This window comes from Amphiura filiformis, chromosome 12 (assembly GCF_039555335.1).
Source record: "Amphiura filiformis chromosome 12, Afil_fr2py, whole genome shotgun sequence".
In the NCBI taxonomy this organism is placed as follows: Eukaryota; Metazoa; Echinodermata; class Ophiuroidea; order Amphilepidida; family Amphiuridae; genus Amphiura; species Amphiura filiformis.
In genome coordinates, this window is record NC_092639.1 from 22,293,990 (window position 1) to 22,319,298 (window position 25,309).

General features: G+C 38.0%; 2 protein-coding genes across 2 annotated transcripts in view; one reads left to right on the top strand and one right to left on the bottom strand.

Annotated features, from left to right (window-relative positions):
• Positions 1-6,307: 6,307 nt before the first annotated feature.
• Positions 6,308-25,309, bottom strand: part of LOC140165948 (kelch-like protein 30) — a 36,108-nt gene continuing 17,106 nt past the window's right edge. The window contains exons 4-5 of the mRNA XM_072189291.1: positions 9,617-9,836; positions 6,308-9,163 (exon numbers count right to left, since the gene is read on the bottom strand). Coding sequence (XP_072045392.1) covers positions 8,307-9,163; positions 9,617-9,836 — 1,077 coding nt within the window. The 3' untranslated portion in view covers positions 6,308-8,306. The remainder of the gene's footprint in view (positions 9,164-9,616; positions 9,837-25,309) is intronic.
• LOC140165505 (uncharacterized) lies at positions 11,160-19,509 on the top strand. The gene is given in 7 exon segments (XM_072188795.1): positions 11,160-11,239; positions 14,777-14,855; positions 15,695-15,882; positions 16,497-18,101; positions 18,103-18,542; positions 18,666-18,710; positions 18,713-19,509. Coding segments are annotated over 7 exon segments (3,234 nt in total).

Genomic DNA, 25,309 nt, shown 5'->3' on the forward strand with positions numbered 1-25,309 from the left:
CAAGTTTATCTCTATTCGAAGAGAATAATTATTACATTACAAGTTGACACTTGTTGCAATTTTTGTGTGCGTATTTCTCCTGAAAAAGGAGAAATTGTGTGGGTAAAGTTCAGCCTCGTACGTGTTCTTCCCCCGTTTGAAGCGTACATGTTCTCCCCCCGCTTGCCTGATGACGTAGGTAAATGAAGCGGGCACTTTATCGTGCTCTCATCATACAATCACAATCACTTTGACAAGTTTGACATTAGCAACAATGAGTTGTACTATCACATGCTGCATAACAATATGCACGCTATTGTTCTCTTTCGGGAACAAAGCTCACACAGTAATTGTTACTATGCGTTTGCTTTGTAATATTTCATCCAACTGAAACTACAGCATTGCAATAAACAGGGAAATCAGATGCATGAGTTTGTGGACTAACACGGTTTATATGCTAGTCTCAGATGAAATTCTAAGCTCAAATTATGTATTTATTTTTTAGGCCTAATATTTCTCATGATATTGATATACATATGAATTGTAATATCACAATTGTCTAATATATAAAAAAGAAGCGGCTGGTTTTATCCATATGTTTAAAAACCATGAAATTTGTAATTCTTAATTTGGAATTTTTGCTGTGAACAGCAACAGTATAGGTTCTGTCCATTGCTTGGCGTTTATAGTCCCTTTTCTCACAGCGGGCACATCTCATTTCATGACGTCACCGGTTTTCTAGGCCAAATCTGTCTCGTTCGATCGAACTACCGCTTAAGTTGGTTTTGAGGAATATTAATTTTAAACGTCTTATTTTCTCAAAAAAGGAGTCATTTTCATTGTCCTCATAATATTAGCTTGCCAATGATATGATGTTGTCTTCGCTATAGACCTGCCCTTTAAGGATATATTTGGTAAAAATATACTAAAATACATGTGTTTTTTTGTTTGAGTGGTGGGCTCTTTAGCATCAAAATGAACCTTCAGTGGTGGGCCCCTATAGTGAGCTCACTGTATACATTAGTATGCACACAAACACAGTCCTGTGTGCTTTGTTTTATACATCTATGTTACAGTGAAACTATTTATTTATAAGGTTTAGTAAAACAAATACAGCATGTTTATTTTTGGGAAAGTAGTGAAAACTGCTGGTCCCTTGGTGTTTGCTGATTTTGACTATTTCCTGATGTGCCAATAAAACATTGTATACTATAATACCCACTGCACTTTGACAAATAATTTTAGGGTCAAACACAAGAGTGAACATGGCAATTTCACCTCACACACTTCATGGAATCATTGTTCCTCATTAACAACTTAGCCTATTAGAGCTCAATCTGCTTCTGATTTATCTGTGGTATCTGCTTTCATGAAAAATGTTTTTAGACAACCTACGCTATACACTATTCTAATTCAACTGTCTATGCTACAATATCAAATTCAACCAAAAAATAACATGGATGGAACAGAATACTTTTTTACCATTTCTTTTTTTCCTTCTTTTCCATAAACAACAAAATATTTTGTGGAAAACTTAATTATCTGTTTGATATTATACTGAAATACACTTGGACCCAGACGGTAATCTGACATATGGACTTCCAAATCTGAATACAAGTTTCTAGCTCTAATTAAATTCTAGCAATTTTCAAAATGAAGTTTTGCTGGGAATCAGTTGGTCAGGAGTCAAATAGGCCACTAAAACACAGCACTTTTGCGAATGCCACGTTTTTTGTTGTCGCTGACATCATTCACGTCAAGCGTCTGCACAGGACCTTGTTGGACAAAATTACGCGCTGGATGATCAGCACTACGCATAATTTGTAAAAGGAATTCTGCAAAAAAATTATATGAAGGTTATTTGTTTTGGTTTGTGAATCAAAATATATGTTGGATCATGAAATACAAATCACATTTATTTTTTCATATAAGGCCAAGCAAAAAAAAAACATGTTTCATGTCCAGGTTTTCAAAAAACAAACAGGAGACTTTTTATTCTTTATTTTCAAGATGGCCGCAATTTAAAAGTTTTTCTAACAACCATTGATGTTTCCAATGTTCAAAGGCATAATAAAATGAAAAAGATGTATGCAGGGCAAGAGATCTGAACATATTATTTACCATGTTTAAAGTGTTTTAATACGGTAGTTTTCATATAGATTGTAGCACCAAATAGTAAATTAAAATGTGTACATGATTTAAAAAGTAGACACCATATTTTTCCCCAATGTCTGTACTTTAAAGGCTTAATGTACGATTTCCTTCAAATTTTAAATTTGTCATTATATACTCAAAATGCTGAAATAATACTAGTAATAATGATCGGGAATGGTTTCTGTCCATTTTGAGCTGAAATAACGAGGTAACGTGAAAGAAACACTGCTTGTTATTTTGGCGTTTAACACGCAGTTCTATGGCGGACATAAAGTCATAATTTCTTGAATTATGACTTTATGTCGAACTTTGCTCTGTTTACCTACAAACACAACAAATTTGGCTGATTCCATTTAGGTGCAAGTTGTGACATGTGTAAACATTACAAATATGCCAAAAAATCAGGTTTGAAAAAAATTAACCAAATTCATATTATAAGATCGTACATTATGACTTTAATAGTTTAAAATTGTTAATGAATGGTGATGTTCATATCCTATGGTAAATTCAATGCATATTGAACATTTCCATTCACTGACATTTGGAAACTATTGATGTAAGGACAGTCCAGTGATAATGTGGTGTCCACTTTTCAAATTTTGTGTCTACTTTAATTCTTTAATAATTTCAAATAATAAATTGATGAATGTTTTCAGTCATCCAGTTGTAGTATATGAAGTTTGGAATGAAATGAGTAGTCCAGTATTTTGATTTTAGTTCCAAACTTCAATTTCAAATAATGTTTTAAAAGGGTCCAGCCTTTGTTACCAACGATTGTTGACTTGTTTTGGAACTCCAATAGTTTGTTTTTCTGGCCATAAAAAATTGCAAAAAAAAACAAACCCAAAACAAAACAAAAAAAATATCTTCTTAAATTTTTTTTTATTAAAAAATTCAAACAGCCTTCAAAAAGGGAGGCGGGGGGGACAAAAACATGTACTAAAGTTATAACAATAAAAGCCACATGCATACTCCTGGTAGTGGTATAGCCAAGACTTCTTCAGAGAGGGAGGGGGCAAAAGGGGAAACGCACATTTCAAGGGAGCCAAAATTTGATAAAAACTGTCAAAAATTAAAAGCACCAAAAGGCCTGAAAATCTTAAATATCATGGTGGCCAGCTTATCCTCCTGGCTATACCACTACTACTACAAAAACTAATGTAATTTACACTATTAAATACAAAATATAAAATAAAAACAGAGAATACAATCAATATACACAACAAGATATTATGGAAACTCTTTGGCCTCATTAGGCGACGAAAAAAGAAAACCCTGTTCTACGGGCCCGACCGACCCAGAGTTTGAACAAATTAGGAAAAAATTTTTCCTCTACAAATGAATGCCGACCCAAATTTCGGAAATTTCAGGAACAAATGTTTTTGTGTGTGTGTTTTCTCAAATTGCAAATTATTTACAGTTTTGGTGATTTTTTGGGTCATTTAAAAAAAAAAAAAAAAAAAAAAGAAGAAAAGCCGACCGACCGACCCTAGTTGAAAGGTCCGTCCGCCCCTAGTTGAAAGGTTTTTTGTCGCCTTACTGCAAAAATAGTTAGTCAAAAATCATACTTTCTTATGTTCTCCAAAACTGAGCAATTTTATATAAATCCAACATCACAGTTGGATTCCTCAAGTTTATGCCGTTCTACATTTGTATATACGAGTGGATATTTATACGTAGTGGTAGATAAAATGATTAAAGAGTTTAACTTCAACACTACACTATTTTTCGCTCACCTGGAACGTTTTCACTAGTTCGACTAGCGTCTTCATTCGATTGACGTCATTCATCAGTGAAGGTTATCCCGATCGTAGACAAGATATCATCACAGCATCACCATCTGCTGAAGACGCTAGTCGAACTAGTGAAAATGTTCCAGGTGAGCGAAAAATAGTGTAGTGTTGAAGTTAAACTCTTTAATTACATTTGTATAGTTTTATATACCTCAGATCAACAATATAGCAGCAATGATGCCCAAAAGTTTCCATACTTCCATCATCAACATACTTCCATGTTGACATCAACAACACTATATCAGCGATTCAATCAGAAAATACAAAACATCAATGAAAAACTCTGCACCCCCGCCTGATACGGTACTGTCCAATGGGGCTGTAAGCAATCAGTCTCAGTCCACAATAGAGCTGTTAATTAAATTTGAAATTTAAGAAAAGGAGATCATACAAGGGGGTATCCAAAGGTTTTGACATCACCCAGAAGGAAAAGAGCTATATTGATGAAATTTTGTCAGTGTAATCACTGGTCCTTATGTACATTATGGTCCAAAAATGGTCTCCTAATTATGTTTACTTTCTTTACAGGTGGCGCTAGATGGGCAGTAGGCGCATAACCTGCAAGATGGTGAAAATTGAGGCACACAGCGTGATTAAGTTCCTGCATTTGGAGGGTTAGGCCTACAATGCTCAGAAAATCTATGATGAAATGAAAGCTATCTACAGTGATCATTGCCCATCATATGGCACTGTTAACGTTTTGAAAAAGGAATTTCCAAACTGGCCACATGTCCCTCACAGAAGAGCCAAGAAGTGGACGTCCATCACTTATGGATGATGTGGTCACAGTGAAGAAACTCAAGAAAGTGGAGGATCTTATCATGAAAAGGTTATGCGCCTACTGCCCATCATAGCGCCACCTGTAAAAAATTAAACATACTTATGAAACCATTTTTGGACCATAATGTACATATAATAAGGACCAGTGATTACACCAGTTGACAAAATTTCATCAATATAGCTCTTTTCCTTCTGGGTGATGTCAAAAACTTTTGGATACCCCCTCGTACATTGTGTAAATATAGGGCCACAACTTATAAGTTCCCCTCTAATACTTTTTAAAATAAGTCGAAAAATATTTTACGAAATGTAAAAATGTATCGCCATATTTGTTTTACATGTGGACCAATTAATAGCCTCACACATTGCGTTCAATCACAATGGTTAATTGTGTAAGAAAAGAGGCCATTTTAAAAGTTGCACCTGAGCCCATAGCAGTCAGGTTCTCCTTAACAAACACCTGAATAGACCTGGCCTACTGTATTGTTTGAGAGTTGACTCTTATGGACTCAGATGCAACTTTTAACACAGTGTAAAAGAGTGTCTTTTTTTTACATCAAGAACCATTGTGACTGAGCGCAATGACGTGTAATGCTATAATTTGGGCCATATGTGGAAAACAAATAAGGCTACCCATACCTTTTTAATTCAAACGGCCTTCAAAAAGGGAGCGGGCGGGGGCATCAAACACATGGTTTTTTTTTACTTGACCTAATCAACAAATGACAAGTACAAAAACATGTACTAAAGTTAAAACAAGAGCCACATGCATACTCCTGGCATTGGTATAGCCAAGACTTCTTCAGAGAGGGAGGGGACAAAAGGGGAAAAGCAAATTTCAAGGAAGGCAAAATTTGATAAAAACTGTCAAAAATTGAAAGCACCAAAAGGCCTGAAAATCTTAAATATCATGGTGGCCAGCTTATCCTCCTGGCTATACCACTACTACTACAAAAACTAATGTAATTTACACTATTAAATACAAAATATAAAATAAAAACAGAGAATACAATCAATATTCACCAGAAGATATTATGGAAACTCTTTGGTCTCATTACTGCAAAATAGTTAGTCCAAAGTCAAAAATCATACTTTCTTGTGTACTCCAAAACTGAGCAATTTTACATAAATCCGACATCACAGTTGGATTCCTCAAGTTTATGCCGTTCTACATTTGTATATTTCTATATACCTCAGATCAACAATATAGCAGCAATGATGCCTAAAAGTTTCCATACTTCCAGGATTGACATCATCAACAACACTATATCAGCGATTCAATCAGAAAATACAAAACATCATTGAAAAACTCTGCACCCTCCCCCCGCCTGATACGCTACTGTCCAATGGGGCTGTAAGCATCCACAATAGAGCTGTTAATTAAATTTGAAATTTAAGAAAAGGAGATCATACATTGTGTATCCTATATACGGTCCACAACTTACATTTTAAAATAAGTCAAAAAATATTTTACGAAATGTAAAAATGTATAGCCATATTTGTTTTACACATGTGGACCAATTAAAGGCCCATTCAGTGATTTGCTCATCCGGACCATCGTAAAAATCATCAAAATTCAGATTGTGGTACCTTTGTTATTACATAGATGTGCTAACATAGCCTGCGAATGGTTCAGCCAAAAGCTGTGTATTTAAGACAAAAGACATTTCACACAAATCTGTAATTTAGATACTGACAGTATCTAAATTAGCTTCATGTATTTGAATGGGGCTTCAACTTCGTAAGTACTGCTGTTTTCTTCGTTTTTTTGCCAAATTTGGCATTTCAAAAATACCAAATGACAATTTGAATGACTTATCCTTCACTTTTAAGCAATTTATAAACAAAGAGGCTGTTTTAAAAGTTGCACCTGAGTCCATAGCAGTCAGGTTCTCTTTATTAAACACCAGAATAAACCCGGCCTACTGTATTGTTTGAGAGCTGACTCTTATGGACTCAGATGCAACTTTTAACACAGTGTAAAATAGTGTCTTTTTTTTACATCAAGAACCATTGTGACTGAGCGCAATGACGTGTAACGCTATAATTTGGTCCATATGTGTAAAACAAATAAGGCTACCCATACCTTTTTACATGTTTGCATTTCGTCAAATATTTTTCGATATATTTTAAAAAGTATTAAGGGGGGAACTTATAAGTTGTGGACCCTATAGTATTTTTAACAGACCTGCCAACCTACCAAAGTCAGAAAGAGGGACATTGAGGCCAACGCCTCATACATGTACATAAACCAAGTACCGACAAATTCAAAGACTTGAGGTGTGCGATACTTTCAGATTTCAGGGAAGGTTTTGCAGGTCTACTAAATTTATCACAATAGACTAAAGAGAATGCTATAGCAAAATTTTAACGTGAAATTTGCATCATTTTTTGCTGTTCTAGCAATTTTTTACATTTAAATTTGCCATCACTGAAATTTTCAGAAAACAGGACTGTCCCTCATTTTCACTTTGGTAAACCCCAAATGAGGGACAGTCCCTCAAAATGAGGGACAGTTGGCAGGTCTGTAGTAATACACACAATGGTCCCTACAATTTGTTGTTACTCAAAGTTTCACACTGTTGTGATCAGCATGAAACTCTGAGTAACAACACTAAGGAACCATTAAAGGAAGGTGACCCGATATATTTGGAAAATCGAATTCTTTAAAACTTACCTATAAAATGTCGTCCCTTTTAAACATTCATGCATAAAGAACATGTAAATGTTCCTTGTAAATGTTACTAATTCCTTATGGAATTACTGACATTTTATACAGCGTTATTTTGGTAGTCTACAGTGTTTTTATTAATGATAATCATCATGATCATGTAATAAATTGATATCAAATGAGAGATCCAATTTTTCTCATTAACATATTGTAATTAGGAGTTCCAAATCGGTGTGTTTCCGAAGATATGATCAAAAACTGTTGAATTAGTCTAAAATATGGTATACCACATTTGAGACTAATTCGACAGAACCTTGATGATTTCTACGGAAATATACCAATTTGGAACGCCTAATTTCAACATGTTAATGAGAAAAATATGAGCTTTCACCTGATACCAAAATCAGCATTTTGATGGGGTACAGTGAGGGGATGAGGTTGTCAATCAGGTTACCCACCTTTAAGTTGACTATGAATTATTATATTATAGTCTCTAATACACACAGTGGTATTGAGCACTGTTTTGATGACATTGCTGTATAATATTATAATTATTAAAGCCTATGTTTATATCATTTTCAGAATGTGCCCATCTGGAACCTATAGTCCATTTGGCATCCTCGAGACAGTAGTGTTCACATGTTGATATACGTGTGATCAAGGGCAGTATATCAGTTGGAGCAGAGTCACTTTTTATCAGCATATAGCGCGCTGATGCCCTACCATTGATCGCGCATGTGTACACATGGACGCTACTCACTGTCTCCAACTATAACAATATTAGTGGAGTTATAAAATCTATTACTGAAACTACTGTCATGCAAATGGTGTATTCAATAAAAAAAATTTGAATTGAATGAGCCAGTGTGCCCTGTACATACATGCTTTTATGTTCTATACCTTGTCAACTGTTGTTTTCTTGTGCCCAGTTAGCGCATCTTCTTGGTATCAAATGCATACTCCACCACACATTTAGTACCCATACTATAGCATCGATGCCATCGATTTAGCCATGTCACATCTGACTTTGGATCACCCTGAACTACACCTGTATTATGAACAACCCTACAGACATTGATGTAGATGTGTCCGTCGATGTGGAATGCACCCGCTAAATTGGCAGGAATTGTGTCTTGACCTTCTAACTCATGTCCAATGCAAGCTCTGACGCTACCCTCCTCTCCGGCTTCCACTGGTTTCATTTCGATGCGATTTACGTGGGGTATGAATTCCATTGTAGATTGTTGCATCCAGGGATTGTCCTCGTAAGAGTCGATCGGCAACCGTATCGGTGAAGACAACTTTTCATACCTAACACGATAGCAGGCACCATTGTGTACTACGATGATACCATCCATATCATCATCCGCAGTGTAGGTTTCCTGTAGTAACTCAGTCCACTCCTGGGTCACTGGATCGAAACCAAGAAGCTTGAACTGGCTTGCTTTTTCTTTCTCCAGATAATTCGACAGCCCATACACCAACAGCTTACCGTCCAGCATCGCTGTGCTGGTATACGCCATCTCTGCAGGAAGTTTGTAGATGCAGTCCCACTTCTGCTGCGATAGGTTGAAACGCTCTGCACTATCCGAATACCCAGACTCTTTTGACGACTTCCGGCTTTGTGTTCTTCCTCCAATTGCATAGAGGAAACCATCATGATGTACCATGGAAAAAAGAAACCGGGCTTGTTTCATCGGCGGTAGGTTTGTCCACTTGTAGCTGTTGCCGTCAAGTCTGAACAGCTGATTGCTCCCACAGAGCTTGTCAGAATACTCGCTGGCACCTGGAAGAGAAAAGTACACATTATGAAGTTTTGGGAAATTGTTAATAAATTGCTTCCACCAGTCATGTGAATGACCAAACATAAAAAGGAGGAAACAAATGAAAGTCTGAAATTTCAAGAGCCCCTACACTTTTGTATGTAAGGTAAGTGTAGAAAACAATGCGGTTCTTGAACAACAAGCCCGACTTGATTTTGCATTTGCAATTACCTTGGACCCAACTCAACTGATATCGCAAGACTTCAGAAACTGCTAAATAATTAAAGCAATTAAAAAAACAACCCTTGAGGGAGTATGGACTTTCAAAGTAGAGTCGGTCCTTAAAATTACCTTAATTAACATCACAGACAACTTGAAAAATCTAGCAAAAATTTTCAAGTCTTGTTCACTGCATAGTCTCTTATTACTTACAGGCAAGAAAAAAAGTAAAAACTATTACTTGAAATATGACTTACAATGAAGACCACCAGCTAGATAAATATCTCTATTGACTACCACCATGGATGGCCAATCCAGGTTCCATTCACCACCCGGCGACTCAGGGTAATTTAGAAGAGTCCACAGTCTGGTTTTCTTGTTATAGTAATGTGCAAACAAGCGCATCTCTTGTGCTCTCAATTCATGTCTAAAGCATTCATCCACTATTTCTCGTCTTCCTCCAAAACCAATGATTGTCTGACAAAATACATAAAGATAACAATAGTATTTAGAACCCTGGCGTTGTCACTTAAATCATCTATACTCATGATTGTTCCAAATTTCACAGAAAATGGGGTTATTTTGTCCACAGACATAAATGTTAAGGAAATTACTGCCTTGAACCATTGCTGATTATAGAAGTCCAAAGTATCACAAGTATCACAATACACCGAAACATCGGTTATTCCTTCATGTTATTTTAAACAAAATTAGGGTTAAGGTTAGGGTTAGGATTAGGGTTAGGATTAGGGTAATGATTAGGATTAGGGTTAGGATTAGGGTGAGGGTTGGGATTAGCTTACACAAATTAATTAAATGAAGGATCCACCGAAATATCTCTGAAAAACACTTTCAGTTTTGGCTTTCTTTTGTTTCAGTGTTGGTGTGCACTTTCCAGTGCTTTTTTCATTATCAAAATTTCATGCTTTTGTTTTTCTCTGAGGCGAGGTTTTAGAGGCCAATTATTGACCCAGAACCTGTATTTCACTATGATTTGGAACAATAATTAGTTATTTTTTTTTTTTTACAAGTTTTCTTGAAAAGGGCACAACTGTCATATTGATTATTTCTTCATTTGCAGCGAACACAAAATACTGTACACTCAAACAATAATGAAAGGGGTTGTATGTTTGGTGCGCCCATGTCATACAGACCATAAATATGATAGTTCATCAAATGAAATGAAACACCAAATGAGCCTAAATTAATAACAAATAGATATTCAACCTAAAGCAACAACCTGCTTCTACAGGCCCAACGGCTTTTGTCTAACACACGCGTCGCGTCACGTCACGTCACGTCACGTCGCGTCACGTTGATATCTTCTTAAAAGTTACAAACAAGTCATACGGATTCAGTTCACGATTTCGTTTAGTTTTTCCCGGGTGTTTCCGCATCGAACCCGTCATTATCCCAGGCCCACAGTGAAATGGTTATCGGCGTGGCGATTGCTGACGACCGCACACCACCAAATAAGCCCCATCGAAATGCACGTAAAAGGGCAAACAGATTCGCGATTTTACCTTCCATGAATTTCCAGACACGATCATTTATTTAAAAATGACTTTTTCTATGGCAAAATATTTACTTGTATTTGTATGAAAAAAATATTCCTTATTAATTTTACTTGGCCTATACAAATGTAGGTCCCTACGATTCGCACCACAATAGCCACGACAAACGCGGAGTGATTTTATTGTTGTGCGGTCGTAAATGGGAGACAAGCTGTCATTTACGCAATGAAGTTCAACATTTCGCGCCAACTTCACACCGCCGTCCACACCACGAACACACGAGGAGATGTCTGAAAGCCGAGAGAACTTAGAAAAGCAGTTCGAAGAAGATGTTGACGAGATGGATGTTTATGAATCAAGCTCATAGTAAGTTTTTTCCCCGGGTTTGTAAATTAAATTTCCGTCCGCGTTAAGGTCAAATGCCCATAAGCTTATCTGATGTCATCACGATGTGTGGACAACTTGACATAGGCCCATGTGTCATGTCATTGTCAACACAGTCTGGGCTCGCAGTGAGGTGCATAGTTTTCAAAGCTGTGTAAAGATCGTCATAGTAAGCACCATTTTGCTCTCAAATTTACACCGTCATGGTACATGCAGACTATGGGCATTCAGCTTTCCAAATGTTCATTTTATTATTTTGTTATAACATTTCAATAATCATGTCATGATAATATGACATATCAATTTTGTACAGAAATCAACACACTACTATCCTTTGAAAAGTTAAAGATTGATCACAGAATATTGTCGGGAAAATGTGGCGAATTTTTTCATAAACATTCTTAGTCTTGTACCAAGTCTCAGATCTCGACACTCGACAGATATTACATTGCAACAACACAGAAGCAGTGTTCGAAATACCACATGCACATATGCATGTAACTTTGGCTCTGTGCATGTAAAAATTGGCCTGTGCATACAGTGCATGTAAAATTTTGGGTAAATCAGCCAATTTTGGCTAAAATTCAGAGTTGTGCATGTAAGTTATATTTTGTATTTCGACCCCTGCACAGAAGGTACTCACAGATCTGCGAGCCCAGTTATGTGTGATACACAGTACTGGGCTCGCAGCAAGCTGAATAGTTTTCAAAGCTGTTTAAGATTCGACACGGTAAGCACCATATGTGATGTGATCAAGCTGCATCAGTCGTTTGTCGGCAATATTGATTTTGAGATATAGGCCGTAAACGTTAATAACTCCTTTTGTTTCCTATTGTTTTTCAAAACCTTCATTTACTCATATCTTTGGAACTAAATGTCCGATTTTGATGAGGTTTTCAGCAAAATGTAAATTATTTGATGCTTGTTAATATTACGTAGGAAACTAGAAATTGAGTGTCACCGACTTTTAGACTGATTTTGCTTGATCATATCACATTTTGCTCTCTAATTTACAATGTCATGGAATAGACTATGGGCATTCAGCTTTCCAAATGTTCATAACAAAGATTTCAATAATGCTATGACATATTTTGTAAAGAAATCAAGATATTATCCTTCGAAATATCACACATTGATCACAAAATATCGTCGGAAAAAAGGTGGCGATTTTTTCAGTAAACATTAAATAGTCTTGTACCAAGTCTCAGATCTCGGAGATATTACATTGCAACAAACATGCAAGTCTTGGAAAAGACTATTTTCTTAGACACGCATCGAAATTTATCGGAGGAGGTTCGTGTACACAGAAGGTCACTCAAGGTGACAAACGGCAAGAAAGGTGAATGGTCTCGAAATTTATCCCCAGATAAGGATCATTATCCATAGATAAGGTGGAAAAACACCAATATTTAAGGTACGGTTAGGTACCTTATCCCTAGATAAGGATCGTCATCCTTATCCTGGGTTTACGGCCTTATCCTAAGATAAGGAACGTAAACCCAGGATAATGGTCCTTATCTTGTGTTTACAAATCAAAGCCCAGATAAGGGACGTAAACCTATGATAACATGGCCCTTATTCCCAGTTAACAATCCTTATCTAGGGTTAAGGCGAAAATGTCACACTTACACTTGCAAAACCCAGTTTAAAGGATGTAAACCTATGTGGCCCTTATCCCCAGATAAGATCCTTATCCATAGATAAGGTAGAAAAAACTCCATAAAGGCATCTTGTACCTAAATAATGGAACGTTATCCTAGGTTTACGGCCTTATCCACAGATAAGGAACGTAAACCCATAATAATGTCCTTAAAACTCCAATAAGGCGCCTTATCAATAGATAAGGGTCTTATCAATAGATAAGGATCGTAAACCTAGGATAATGTGCCCTTATCCTGAATTTACAGCTTTATCCCCTGATAATGGACGTAAACCTAGGATAAGAAGCCTTAGCCCCTTGTAAGTGACGTAAACCTAGGATAACGCGGTCCTTATCCCCAGTTAAAGATCCTTATCCATAGATAAGGCAGAAAAACTCCAATAAGGTACCTTATCCCTATAAGGATTGTTATCCAGGGTTTACGGCTTTATCATAAGATAAGGAAGGTAAACCCAGGATAACGGTCCTTCATATCTTGGGTTTACAAACCAAAACCCAGATATGGCCTATGGGACGTACACCTACATGATAACGCGGCCCATATCCCCAGTTAACGATCCGTATCCATATAGGGCAGAAAAACTCCAATAAGTCGCTTTATCCATAGATAAGGAACGTAAACCTAGGGTAATGTGTGTGTATCTTGGGTTTTACCGCCTCATCCCTAGATAATGGATGTAAACCTAGGATAAGGAGGAGCCTTATCCCCATATATATTAAGGGACGTCAACGTAGAATAATGTTGTCCTTATCCCCAGTTAACAATCCTCATCCATAAATAAGGCATGAAAACTTGGATAAGGCGACATAACCTAAGATAAGGCCCTTATCCTGGGTTTACGGTTTTATCCCTAGATAAGGGATCTAAACCTAACTCCATTATGGGGATTTAACTGTAGGGGTGGGCTATAAAATGGTGATGTTTCTTTTTTTTTTTGTCCTGCATCTTGATTCTTGTTGCAGGATTGTGACTATTTTGCAACCAATTTCATAAAAACTGCCCCCCCCCCAAAAAATGGTGCTGCCCCCAAACCAAATTTAGGCAGGGTAGAATAAGATGCAAGAAAAAAATGAAATATGTGTTCAAAACACCCATTTCAGGTACTGGAAGACTAACTGTCATATGTACAATGTCTAACTAAATGTAAAATAATCAGTTTCATAAGTTAAAATACAATCAGACAAAGTGTTTATCCACAAATGGTCTTTTTTGGTCAAAATTCAGCATGAGTTTTAGGGTGCTTTTTAAGGATTGTCACAAATTGTTCGAGTGTCATTATTTTCACGTGTGTAGGTGTACATGTAGAGATAATCACAATACAAACCTGCTCAAGAAATCTGATCATTCTATGAGTTGTAGTTTATCCACAGTGCCAATTACAAAGTTCAATTGGATACTCCTATTCAAATGTACATGAAAAAAGTTTTTACTCTTTGGCCGATTTTCCTAAAACTGGTGTCAAAATGATCAGGAGACCAACCTGCATAAAATCAAATGCAGGACAAAATTATTTGAAACATCACCATTTTATAAGCCCACCCCCACAATTTAATAATTCAAAAACTAATTTCTCTAGAAGTCAACATAGTAAATTGTTTTCTCTAGTATATTGTGTAATAATTTTTGATCAAAGGTCATTAAAGGATGAAACAGACAAATTTGTTTTTTAGCTCTCCAACTCTGTCTGTAGTTGCTCATTTTTTCTTGATTTAATTGGGTGGGGGCATGAGAGGGGGGCAGAGCTACTGTCAGTGGGACAGTTGCCCCTCCCTCTCTCGCTATGCCACTGATGACTGAAATGAATAACTTTGATAGGATTTGTTAACTTGAATACTTTCCTTTCTTTCATATCCATTAGTGAAACAGGAAGTGAGAAGGATGAAGGCAGTGATGGCAATTTGTCAGATGGTGATAGCGTAAGACGTGCCGAGAATGTGGTATGTGCAACTCTTTTTCAAAAACTCACTTGGTCTACTGACTCTATACTCTTTTATGCTAACCCAACTAGGGTTCACTATCTCACCATATCTCACTATAGGCGATGTCAAAATCAGACTAAATCCATTCCAAACATTAATGGGAGGACAGGGAGGTCATACATAAATACCCTATTGCGCACCATAACCCTCTAGATCTTAAGTCAAACCTTAGTGCCATAATGTAAATGTGGCAGCGTCATTTACCGCTGGTGGATGAGTAATTCCGGTGAGTTGAGACCAGCAGCTTTGATTTCACGTAGAATGAACATCCCATTTAATTACCTTTTTCAGAATGTTATCAACTATTTAACTACCCCATTTGAAGTCATTTTGGATGGTAACTCCGAGAAGTCCAACCTTGTTGACAGCATACAAGTGCAAGGTAATGATCGGCAATATGCAAATCAGCGGTTCGGGATCTTTCCTACCTATTACATGACACTTGGTGGTACGTTATACATGTTTTTTTCACCAAAGGGGAGGTTATCAACATAATTCCAGATCTTTGTTTGACTATCCTGACACTTAGAGACTGCACACATAGTTTATTGGTAGCGGAGTCTGCTTAAAACTGGTATCTTTCCATTGAGCTGGTCCTTTACCTTCTAGTAATGATGCATTAATTATGTCAATAACAGTCTGGCGTAAACTTTATGCAAATTCCTCAATAATTTGGGAGAGGGTGATACATTTACAGGTACCATTCCACAAGTCAAGAAATTAAGGCTTGTGTATACTATGCTATTTGTTTTGTTTATTATTGTCATCTTCTTTCCCTTTTTATTTACCGTACACAGGTTGCTGGTGATGCCAAATCCAATGACAATGAGTGTGAATCTGATGTTCTAACATCGCAGTATCAGCAAAGTCGGTCATCATCCACTTCCAAGCATGTGGTTAATGCTGGTGTTGATATTCAATCACCTGGTAAAAGTTCAGATAATGATGATGTGGATGATGTTGCTTCTTCTATTGGAAGTTTAAGGTATGATATTGTCACAATCCCCACCATGTAACTCGGGCCCCTACTCAATACAACCGCATTCATTTAATGGGATGCAAGAATTTTCGATAAAATTAAAAATGAGATGCTCATGTGTGAACGACTTGTCTCTGTCAAGCGGAAGGGGGCATCAGCATTCCAATTCTTTGTGTCGTCTGTGAAGCAATATGGCCCATATAGGGACTAGGCTGTGAGTGATGTGAGTGTATGTGGGTGGCTGGCAGAAAATGTTAACCATAGTCATTGGCCTGCATCTTTGTACACACTGCAAAATTGGGTAACAGACAATTATGAGAGCACTCGCATGAAAAAGTAAGTACTGAGGAACAAAACAAACTCAAACATCAAAAACTGATTGCGAATCATCTATGCAGAAATTCCAACTAAGAGGGCTAGATGTAAGTAATTCCGGGCCAGGAGCAATTTTGTGTTTTTCCTCTGCAAATGCGCCTGGCAGTTTTGTGACTGAACCAGGTGCTTTGGCCACGCGTACTTGATGGTTTATTTGAGGATTGCCAACAGACTCATGTACTTTTTAAGTTGAATGATGTACATGTGTATTATTATATTTTTTCATTGTTTTTCTTATTTTGCAGATCTGTACACCTGATGTCAGAAGATGAACAAGTGGATACTGCTATGAGACTATCCTTGGGTGAAGATATTCCCATTACAAGGAAATTGTCCACCAGCAGTAGCAATGATGAAGGGAGCGATGGAAGTATCAAAGTTGTGAGGGAAAGTTTCTGGTGCCAGCATTGTGATGCTTCTTTCAGTTCCAAAATGGTACTGCAAAAGCACATGGAAGCAGTCATGTTAGCCAAAAGGTACAGGCCAAAATCAGTAGGCACAGATGTTACAGGTGCTTCGGTTATCAAAGATTCATGGATAACACCCATTTATAATAGTCCCAAGAAGAGGGAGAGGGAAAGTTCCCCAGCCCGTGCCAAAGTATCGAGAAAGAAAAGAAAAGTACAAAAGCAAACCAAACGAGATAGCCGAGATAGCCCCTCTGATTGGGACTGTCTGAATAGTGTCCAAATGTACAGTCATACGGACAGTGATAGCACATGTAGTGAAACTGACGCTAGTGACAGCAAACCAGTTTACTTCAAAAAATGGAAAGTAATGATGAACAGCAAGGCAACGTTCTTTAAGGACTCGAATGAAGTCGCAATGTCCTTACTTTACGCTAAAGATGCGGTCAATACAACAGTCCCGCTTCGATGTGATCAAAATTATGCATTCTTAGTGGACACACGTTCACTTCGACATGGTGGTGATCTTACTTGCGATGAGACTGGAAAGTACAAGAAACCATCATATACCAAAACAAACGCTTTGGTGGGGAATGAAGAGTACACCCTGGTACGCAAGTATATGAGACACAAGGACTCGCCAGGGTTCACGAGAGGATTCTTTGAACTACACAAAGATGGCAAAAGAGCGCACCACATGGTGATTGTTCGCTACGAGTGGAAAGGGAGAAAAGGGAAGCTGGTTATAACACCACATGGTAGGAGCAAAGACCAGAAGAATGCTGAACCCTTTATCAGATCCAAAAAATTGCTTATAGCAGAGCTTAAAACAACACAGAAAAAAGGATCAGCACAAGCAGTAGTCAACAGCATGTTTGACAAGGAAGGGGGATCAGAAAATATACAATCCTTTTCTTCTGTTCCTCGGGACAGTTGGCAAATATATAGGCATAGCTCTAGTGAGCATAGAGTTTCCAACTTTCAGAGGGTCCTTGAGCTTAACATGAAGGGTGACTTTGTAAAAGGGGTTGAATTCCTTCACGATGGAGGAGGCCCGAAGCCAAGGGTATTCCTTTGCACAGACATGCAGGCCAATGATGTGAAGATGTTTTGCTGCACTGATAAAACAATACTAAGTATTGACCCTACATATGACTTGGATGATTTTCTCCTCACTGCTTCTTCATTTCGGCACCCAATGTATGTAAACAAAGAAAATGGGAAGCAGGTATTAATGCCAGGGCCCATGATGATCCATGTGAAGAGGGATGCTGAGACATATGGATATTTTTCCCAACGGCTCTCCACATTCATAGAAGACAAAACAATACATTTTTATGGGACAGATGGAGAGAAGGCGCTAGTGAAGGGTCTTGAAAGTGGTAAGAGTTTCGCAAACTCTACCCACTTGATGTGCATGCTGCACCATAAACAGAATTGCAAAGAAGCTGCAGACACTAGGGGTGAGGAAGAATAAGCGCCAGATTTTACGATCAATCTACGGTGAACAAGTTCTAGATGTCCATCACCAAGGACTCGTAGACAGTCAGTCTGCAGAAGACTTTGATTCCAATTTGTCCAACTTGCAGAAGACTATCTGGGACCAGTTGGAGACAGAGGAGACCGACAAACCCCCTCAATTTTCTGAGTGGTTTCTTAAGTACAAGGCAAGTGAGGTGAGAGAAACAATGCTAAAAGCCCTTCGCCTTGAAGCAGGTATGGGTGATGCTACAAAGTACACAACCAATGATTGTGAGTCTTTGAATGCCATGATCAAGCGCTGGACAGATAAGAAGAAGATGACCTGGGAAAACATCTGCACTTCACTACAAGACTTTGTAGATTCCAAGTACAAGGAACTTGAATTGGCTCTCCATGGGAGTGGTGATCGCAGACTTGCCAAGCAATATGCTCACCTGCAACTCAATAAAGTGGAGTGGGCCGCCATGAGCAAGGAGGAAAGGCAACAGCATGCAAAGAAAGCCAAAGTGTCGCCACCTTCTGTAGAAGATGATGTAGAAGTGCTGTCGATAGGCCCAGAAGAGAGTGGGATAGGGGATTCACAATACATGAACTCAATGAAGTGTGGTATCAGGCTGGTGTCTTACTTGGAACCAAGGGTTCCATCATCCCTATCCCACTCAAGAAGGACTCATACATGTGCTTTGGTGGGAAAGTGCCAATAGGGGTGACAGAGCGAAAGAAAAATGAGTTTGCATGTGAAATATTAAAGTGCAATTCATTTGTCTTTCACAACAAGTTATTCTGCCACCATACAATTGCGGTGGCAGAAAAATGTGGAAGACTAGCGGATTTCATCGCTTCCATCAATGCAAAAAAAAGATCGTCCACTGTCAATCTTGTAAACAACCTCCTCCACCAGCAATGTACAGGAGCAGGTAAAAAGGGCAATGCATCAAAAAGAAAAGGACCCAACAATGTTCTTAGTAAAAAGGATCAACGCACCGCTCCACCCCTTCAGGTGTCTGATACTCAAAGTAGTAGCAGCAGCCAGCCAGTGGCATCACCCCAGCCTTTTTCAGTATGCTTCAAGGCTGGGGTTATCAGGATGTGTTACGGGTGCGGAAATCGTTTTGCAGACAGACTGAACACACCACCAAATGATCTTATACTTCGGAGATTCGACCACCGTGAATGGTATGACAAGGACAGAGGTAATAAGAGGAGGAGCAACCAACTAAACCACACATACTACCATCTGGGCATGGATTGCGTTCGACGCAGGTATCCCTACACCCAAATTAAAGATATAATAGTCTATGACGAGGTTAAGAAATCACTCACAGAAGATCATGTGAAGAAACTTAGACAATTTGGCATTGAGGTTTAAAGTACCTAATGTATGATAAAACAGGTGGATAAATCAACTTCTTCATTTTTGTAAGAGGGTCAGAAAGTTGCAGGTCCCGGTGCCAATTGAATTGGAAAAAAAAAAATGCAATTATTTTTGTCTCGATTTGAACTTGCAGAAGCAATATCTCCACTATGGTATGAGTTATCAGGATGATTCAAGTGTCAGTATGTTCAGAATATCAATAGCTAAATAGTGATAAAGACATGAAGTAAATTTGGTTTAAAGAATAAATAATAACCTCCAATTAGTTACCCCTCCCCCTAAGCAGGGCTGGAAAAAATGCACATTTCCCACGAATCTCTCTTCAGTTTTGAGAAATTTCCCACCGTTTTTAATGCATTTCTTTATTATTAAGGCAGATTTTTCCCTCCAAATAGCAAAGTTTCCCACGAATCTGATTTCCAAATTACTCATTTTTTCCACCCATGCCCCTAAGACTTTTGAGGGCGTGCAAAAATTCATGGATTTCGCACAAAAATAAGTCTGTCAAAACTGTGAGCTTTAAGGCCCAACAAACATAAACTTGTTCTAGCCAATACCTCCTTCAAGAGCAAGTTTAGGTTTGTTGGGCCATAAACCTCCAAGTTTTGACAGACTTTTTTTTTTGACAAATTTTTGGGCAAAAATGAGCCTGTACATAGCTATTGGGGGAAAATTTCAAGTTGGTAATCATGCACTTTTTATTTTAGATTCAGATTCTACACAACATTTCACTCAAGAAAAAGTGTTTGAATGATCTAAAATGGTTTGTCATTTAAGAGTTGGGGTACTGATAACATGTAGAGGTGGTATAGGAATGGGCAGCAAGTAGACCATCCTTTTCAAGCTCTGCAGCTGTCCTTAAGCACCACGTTGTCAGCTTTTACAGTTTCAAGCCCCACATTTTCAGCATTTTCCATTTTTCAACACCCAAATTTCACAAATTCAGTTAGATTCAGTTTACAATATGCTGTTCTACGTAGTCTCTAATTTTGCTCAACCAGTTCAAAGTGCAATTTTTAGATTTCATTGTCTTTTGCTCCCAATGTGTTGAATAAGATAAGACACAAAAGTTAGTTTCTTTTTTGTAATGGTAATGGAAGTGTGGTCCATATTTGGAGTATAGATGGAGGACTTGACTTTTCCACCATGTATTTCCAAGTATGGTGATAGGCTGAAAGCCAAAGTGGACAACACTAGCAGTTTGTGAACCACCACCTTGTTCATGAATATTATATGTTACTAAAATCACATAATTTGTAACAAACGTTCAGCGAAGTATCCCAAGATCATGATTGAAGTATTGAACTAGATGTCAAATTAGCACAGCAATTCAAGTTTGATAGACAAAAATTGCACCAAGTGATTTTGCATTTTTTGATGTCAAAATCAAGCATGAAGGTGCTTTTCTAGATTTGTCGCAAATCATGCAAGTGCCCTGTTTTCTAGCTTACAGATATTGAAAAGGATAAGAAGACACAGACAGGCACAATAAATTATAACCTTTCAACATACTTACTTTTCCTGCAGCACGCAGCATCTGACATGATTGAAGCATAACCAACTGTCAGTGCCTCTATTCAGATGTACAGGGTCCACTCCTACAATCTTTTTTCGTGTACTTTGAAATGGGAGTACCCGCATGAATCTTGTAACAAGTGCTGCAGACAGAATTCTCACATTTTTGGAGCAGGTCTAGATTGTGATTATCTCTTATTATACTATTTAACATTTGTGATATATCTTGTAGAAAGGCCTTACATATAATTTTGACCAACAAACACTTTTTTATGGATTTGGTGTTGAATTGCTGCAGTCATTTTGCAATGTACAACCAGTTAGACATTTTGATAATAAAGTAGTTCCCCAAGTGTAGTTTTGTCCAATGATTGTATTTTATACACGCCCTGCCTAATCAATGGTGTGGTGTTTTTTTTGGTTGGGACACCTCTTTTTTTTTTCTCAAACTTAAATTTGTGTCAAACTGGTAAAATAAAATTTAACCCATAAATTGCTTTGAAACATTGCCATTTTATAGCCTAACCCTACTACAGATATCAATGCTGCATAATTAGTACACGGATGTGTAATATTTTGTACAGTTAAGGTTTGGTTTTTATTTGTATTACCGGTATTTCACTTAAAGTATTTAGTTTGTTTTAATTATCAAGTATTAATAAAGTTGAGCAATGTATCCGTATCATACACAGACCTGCCAACCGTCCTGCTTTTGGCAGGACAGTCCTGCATTTGAGACCTAGACAAGAGCACCAATGGCGCTGTGGCTCTACGCTTTTTTTGTGGGAAAGCAATTGTTCTTGGAGTCGAATGCGCAACAGGTTGGTAGGTCGGTCAATTTTTTTAAACCTTCAGTTTGAAAAAATTCCCCACAAATATTCAATACGGTCCTTGAAACTCGATGCGGTGGTCAATCTTCCTCCTCCGCATTATTATTTTTTGCCGCATTACTATTAGTTGCAAAATCTGAAAATAATTCATTATTGTGCAAATTACTACTGAACCAGCAAGAATAATTTGTTCTGCAAAATTTTAAAATCCCTTTTTTAGTATTTGAAGCTTTCAACAACTATAGAAAGCCTTGGCAACTATTAGAATTCATCTAAATTGACCTCAGACAACCCCGAAATGACCTCCCAAAAATTTTGCTCTAAATGGTGACCTCAGATGACCCCGAAATGACCTTCTAAAATTTGACTTCAAATGTTGACTGTACCCACCAAGTTTCATGCCCATACGACAGTTTTAGTAATTTGACCTCAGGTGACCCCTGGCTGACTCCGAAATGAGCTTCCAAAATTTGGTTCTAAATGTTGACTGTACCCACCAAGTTTCATGCCCATATGACAGTTTTTGCTAATTTGACTTCAGATGACCTCTGGTGACCGTGACCCACTAACCAATACAAACTTGTTCTGTGCGACCCTACAAAATTAGGCTCCAAATGTTGGCCGTGCCCACCAATGCCCATACGACATTTTTAGCAATTTTACCTCAGATGACCCCTGGGTGACACCGGTTGACCCTGAAATGACCTTCCAAAAATTTGACTCCAAATGTTGACTGCACCCACCAAGTTTCATGCCCATATGACAGTTTTTGCTAATTTGACCTCAGATGACCCTGGATGACCTCAGGTGACCTTGACCCACTAACCAATACAAACTTGTTCTGCCTGGGGTCAAGATGCACCCACCAAGTTCGAGGAACATGCAACCCCACAAAATTTGGCTCCAAATGTTAACTGTATCCAGTTTCATGTTCATACAACAGTTTTTTAGTAATATGACCTCAGATGACCCCTGGGTGACCCCAAAATGACCTTCCCAAAATTTTGGATTCCAAATGTTGACTGTACCCACCAAGTTTCATGCCCATACGACAGTTTTTACTAATTTGACCTCAGATGACCCCTAGGTGACCTCAAAATGACCTTCCCAAAATTTGACTCCAAATGTTGACTGTACCCACCTAGTTTCATGCCCATACGACAATTTTTAGTATCTTTCCAAAATTTGACTTTAAATGTTGACTGTACCCACCAAGTTTCATGCCCATACGCGTTTTTAGTAATTTGACCTCAGATGACCCCGGATGACCTTCCCGCAATTTGACTTCAAATGTTGACTGTACCCACAGTTTCATGCCCCTACAACAGTTTTTGCAAATTTGACCTCAGATGACCCCTGGATGACCTCAGGTGACCTTGACCCACTAACCAATACAAACTTATGCTGGGGTCAAGATGCACCTAGTACCAGGGATCTGATGATTTTGTTTTTTGGGTGGATCACCACATAGGCATTTTACACATAAAATACACATAACCCACACACAACGCAATTGAATAACAGACCGGTACTGCACAGTGCCGCTGGTTACCAGTTGTTCTCATTTATGTAATCATAGATACTAAATTTTTAGTATCTATGATGTAATCAGCAATTGGAGCCTACAAAATGTGGTGCATTTATAGTGTACGGTACTATTATGTGATATCGGGAATTGACACAAATTTTACGATAACAAAATCAGTCATACCCAGAAAGGATAAAATTCGAATTGAGAAAATATTGTATGTGTGACTTGTTGTACTAAAGATGCATCCACCCACCAAGTTTGAGGAACATGCTTCCCCTACTATGCTAGTGCTCTGACGATAACACTCCGATCGCCATGCAATCTAAGTTTTGTAGGCCAGTGGGACAACGGAATCACTACATGAGCGAGCTACTACTACACTAGTCTCTGAGAAAAGAGGCAGACACAGACAAACAAACAGATTCTAGTGAATTCAATAGTGATGATCAGTTGTAGCAACTACAAATTTCGAGCGTTTGTCAGGGGTCAAACCCCTCCATTTATATTTCCCCACACTTTTTAGACAGACACCCTTTTTATCAAAAATTGAACCCCCACCCTTATGCAGTGTTTGTGACCAAAGCTTACAGCATTACTTTATCAAATTCGGAAGACTGAACATCGGCGCTATCGCCGTTTTATACAGTCACTTCGGGTCCATTTATCACTATCTGCGCCATCAATCCATTTCAGAATCCGAATTGATGCAGAATTTATCCTCATCTATCAAACACTCATGATTTTCTTATTCATCTGAAACATTTGCGACATAATATTGGCAAAACTGCAATCATCTTTCGAAAAGATACGACTTTAGATTGTTTACAGCATTACTTTATCAAATTCGGAAGACTGAACATCGGTAGCTTCGCGTTTCATACAGTCACTTCGGGTCCATTTTATCATATCTAAGCCATCAATCCATTTCAGAATCCGAATTGATGCAGAATTTATCCTCATCTATCAAACACTCATGATTTTCTTATTCATCTGAAACATTTGCGACATATTAAATGTTGCCAAAACTGCATCACTGCAACTGCATCGAAAAGATACGACTTTAGATTGTTTATCATAAAGTAACACATGGGCAAATGGTAGAAGGCTGAGATACCTGTGAGATCCTGAATACATTCCGTCAGTCTATACTCTCTACACGGCCGCTGTGGTTCGGATCGCTCCACTTCTAGTGTGAGCGAGCGGGCCAAAGCGGCTGAAGTAGAGACTGAAAATTATATACATTCATAAGAATCAAGGCGCGTCGGTTCTACTACAGGTGACGTAGTATGAATTGAAAACATCAGCAAATTAATTTTGACATTTTCTTTCCAGATTTATGAAGAAAATATGAATGTTTTTCAACAGATCATCAAATTACTTTATTATGTTTTTTTTTTTTTTTTTGTGTTACCCCTACGCTTTATAATTATATATTTCTCACACGCTTTTTAGAAACCCACCCTATATTCCATAAAATTGTAATTTTTACAGATTTTCAGAATTCCCAACCCACGCTGTAGAAAGCGTGCCAGACAAACAATGATAATGAATAGCCAGATGTGACCTTCGCTGTCGAGACGTTGTTTTCAGGGTTGTCAAACCCGCGATTTGTAACCCAATTAGGCGACTTTTGAAGATTTTTCCGGGACAATTTCCTGCCCCATAGAATACAAAGGGTAAAGAAAAAAATTGGGAGACTTTTTCGATTATTTGACCTGCGATTCGGGCTGAATTTTTTGGCAACACTGGTTATTTACCCGGGTTATTTAGCGTTCATTTAATTAAATTACTACGCCGCTGGTCTCTAAATATTTTGAAGTGTTGTCCCATGGTATTACAAAACTCCCGAGAACTCAATAAACAATCTGGACAAAGGAATCATCCAATCACGTTTCTATCCATGTGAGATCACCGCAAA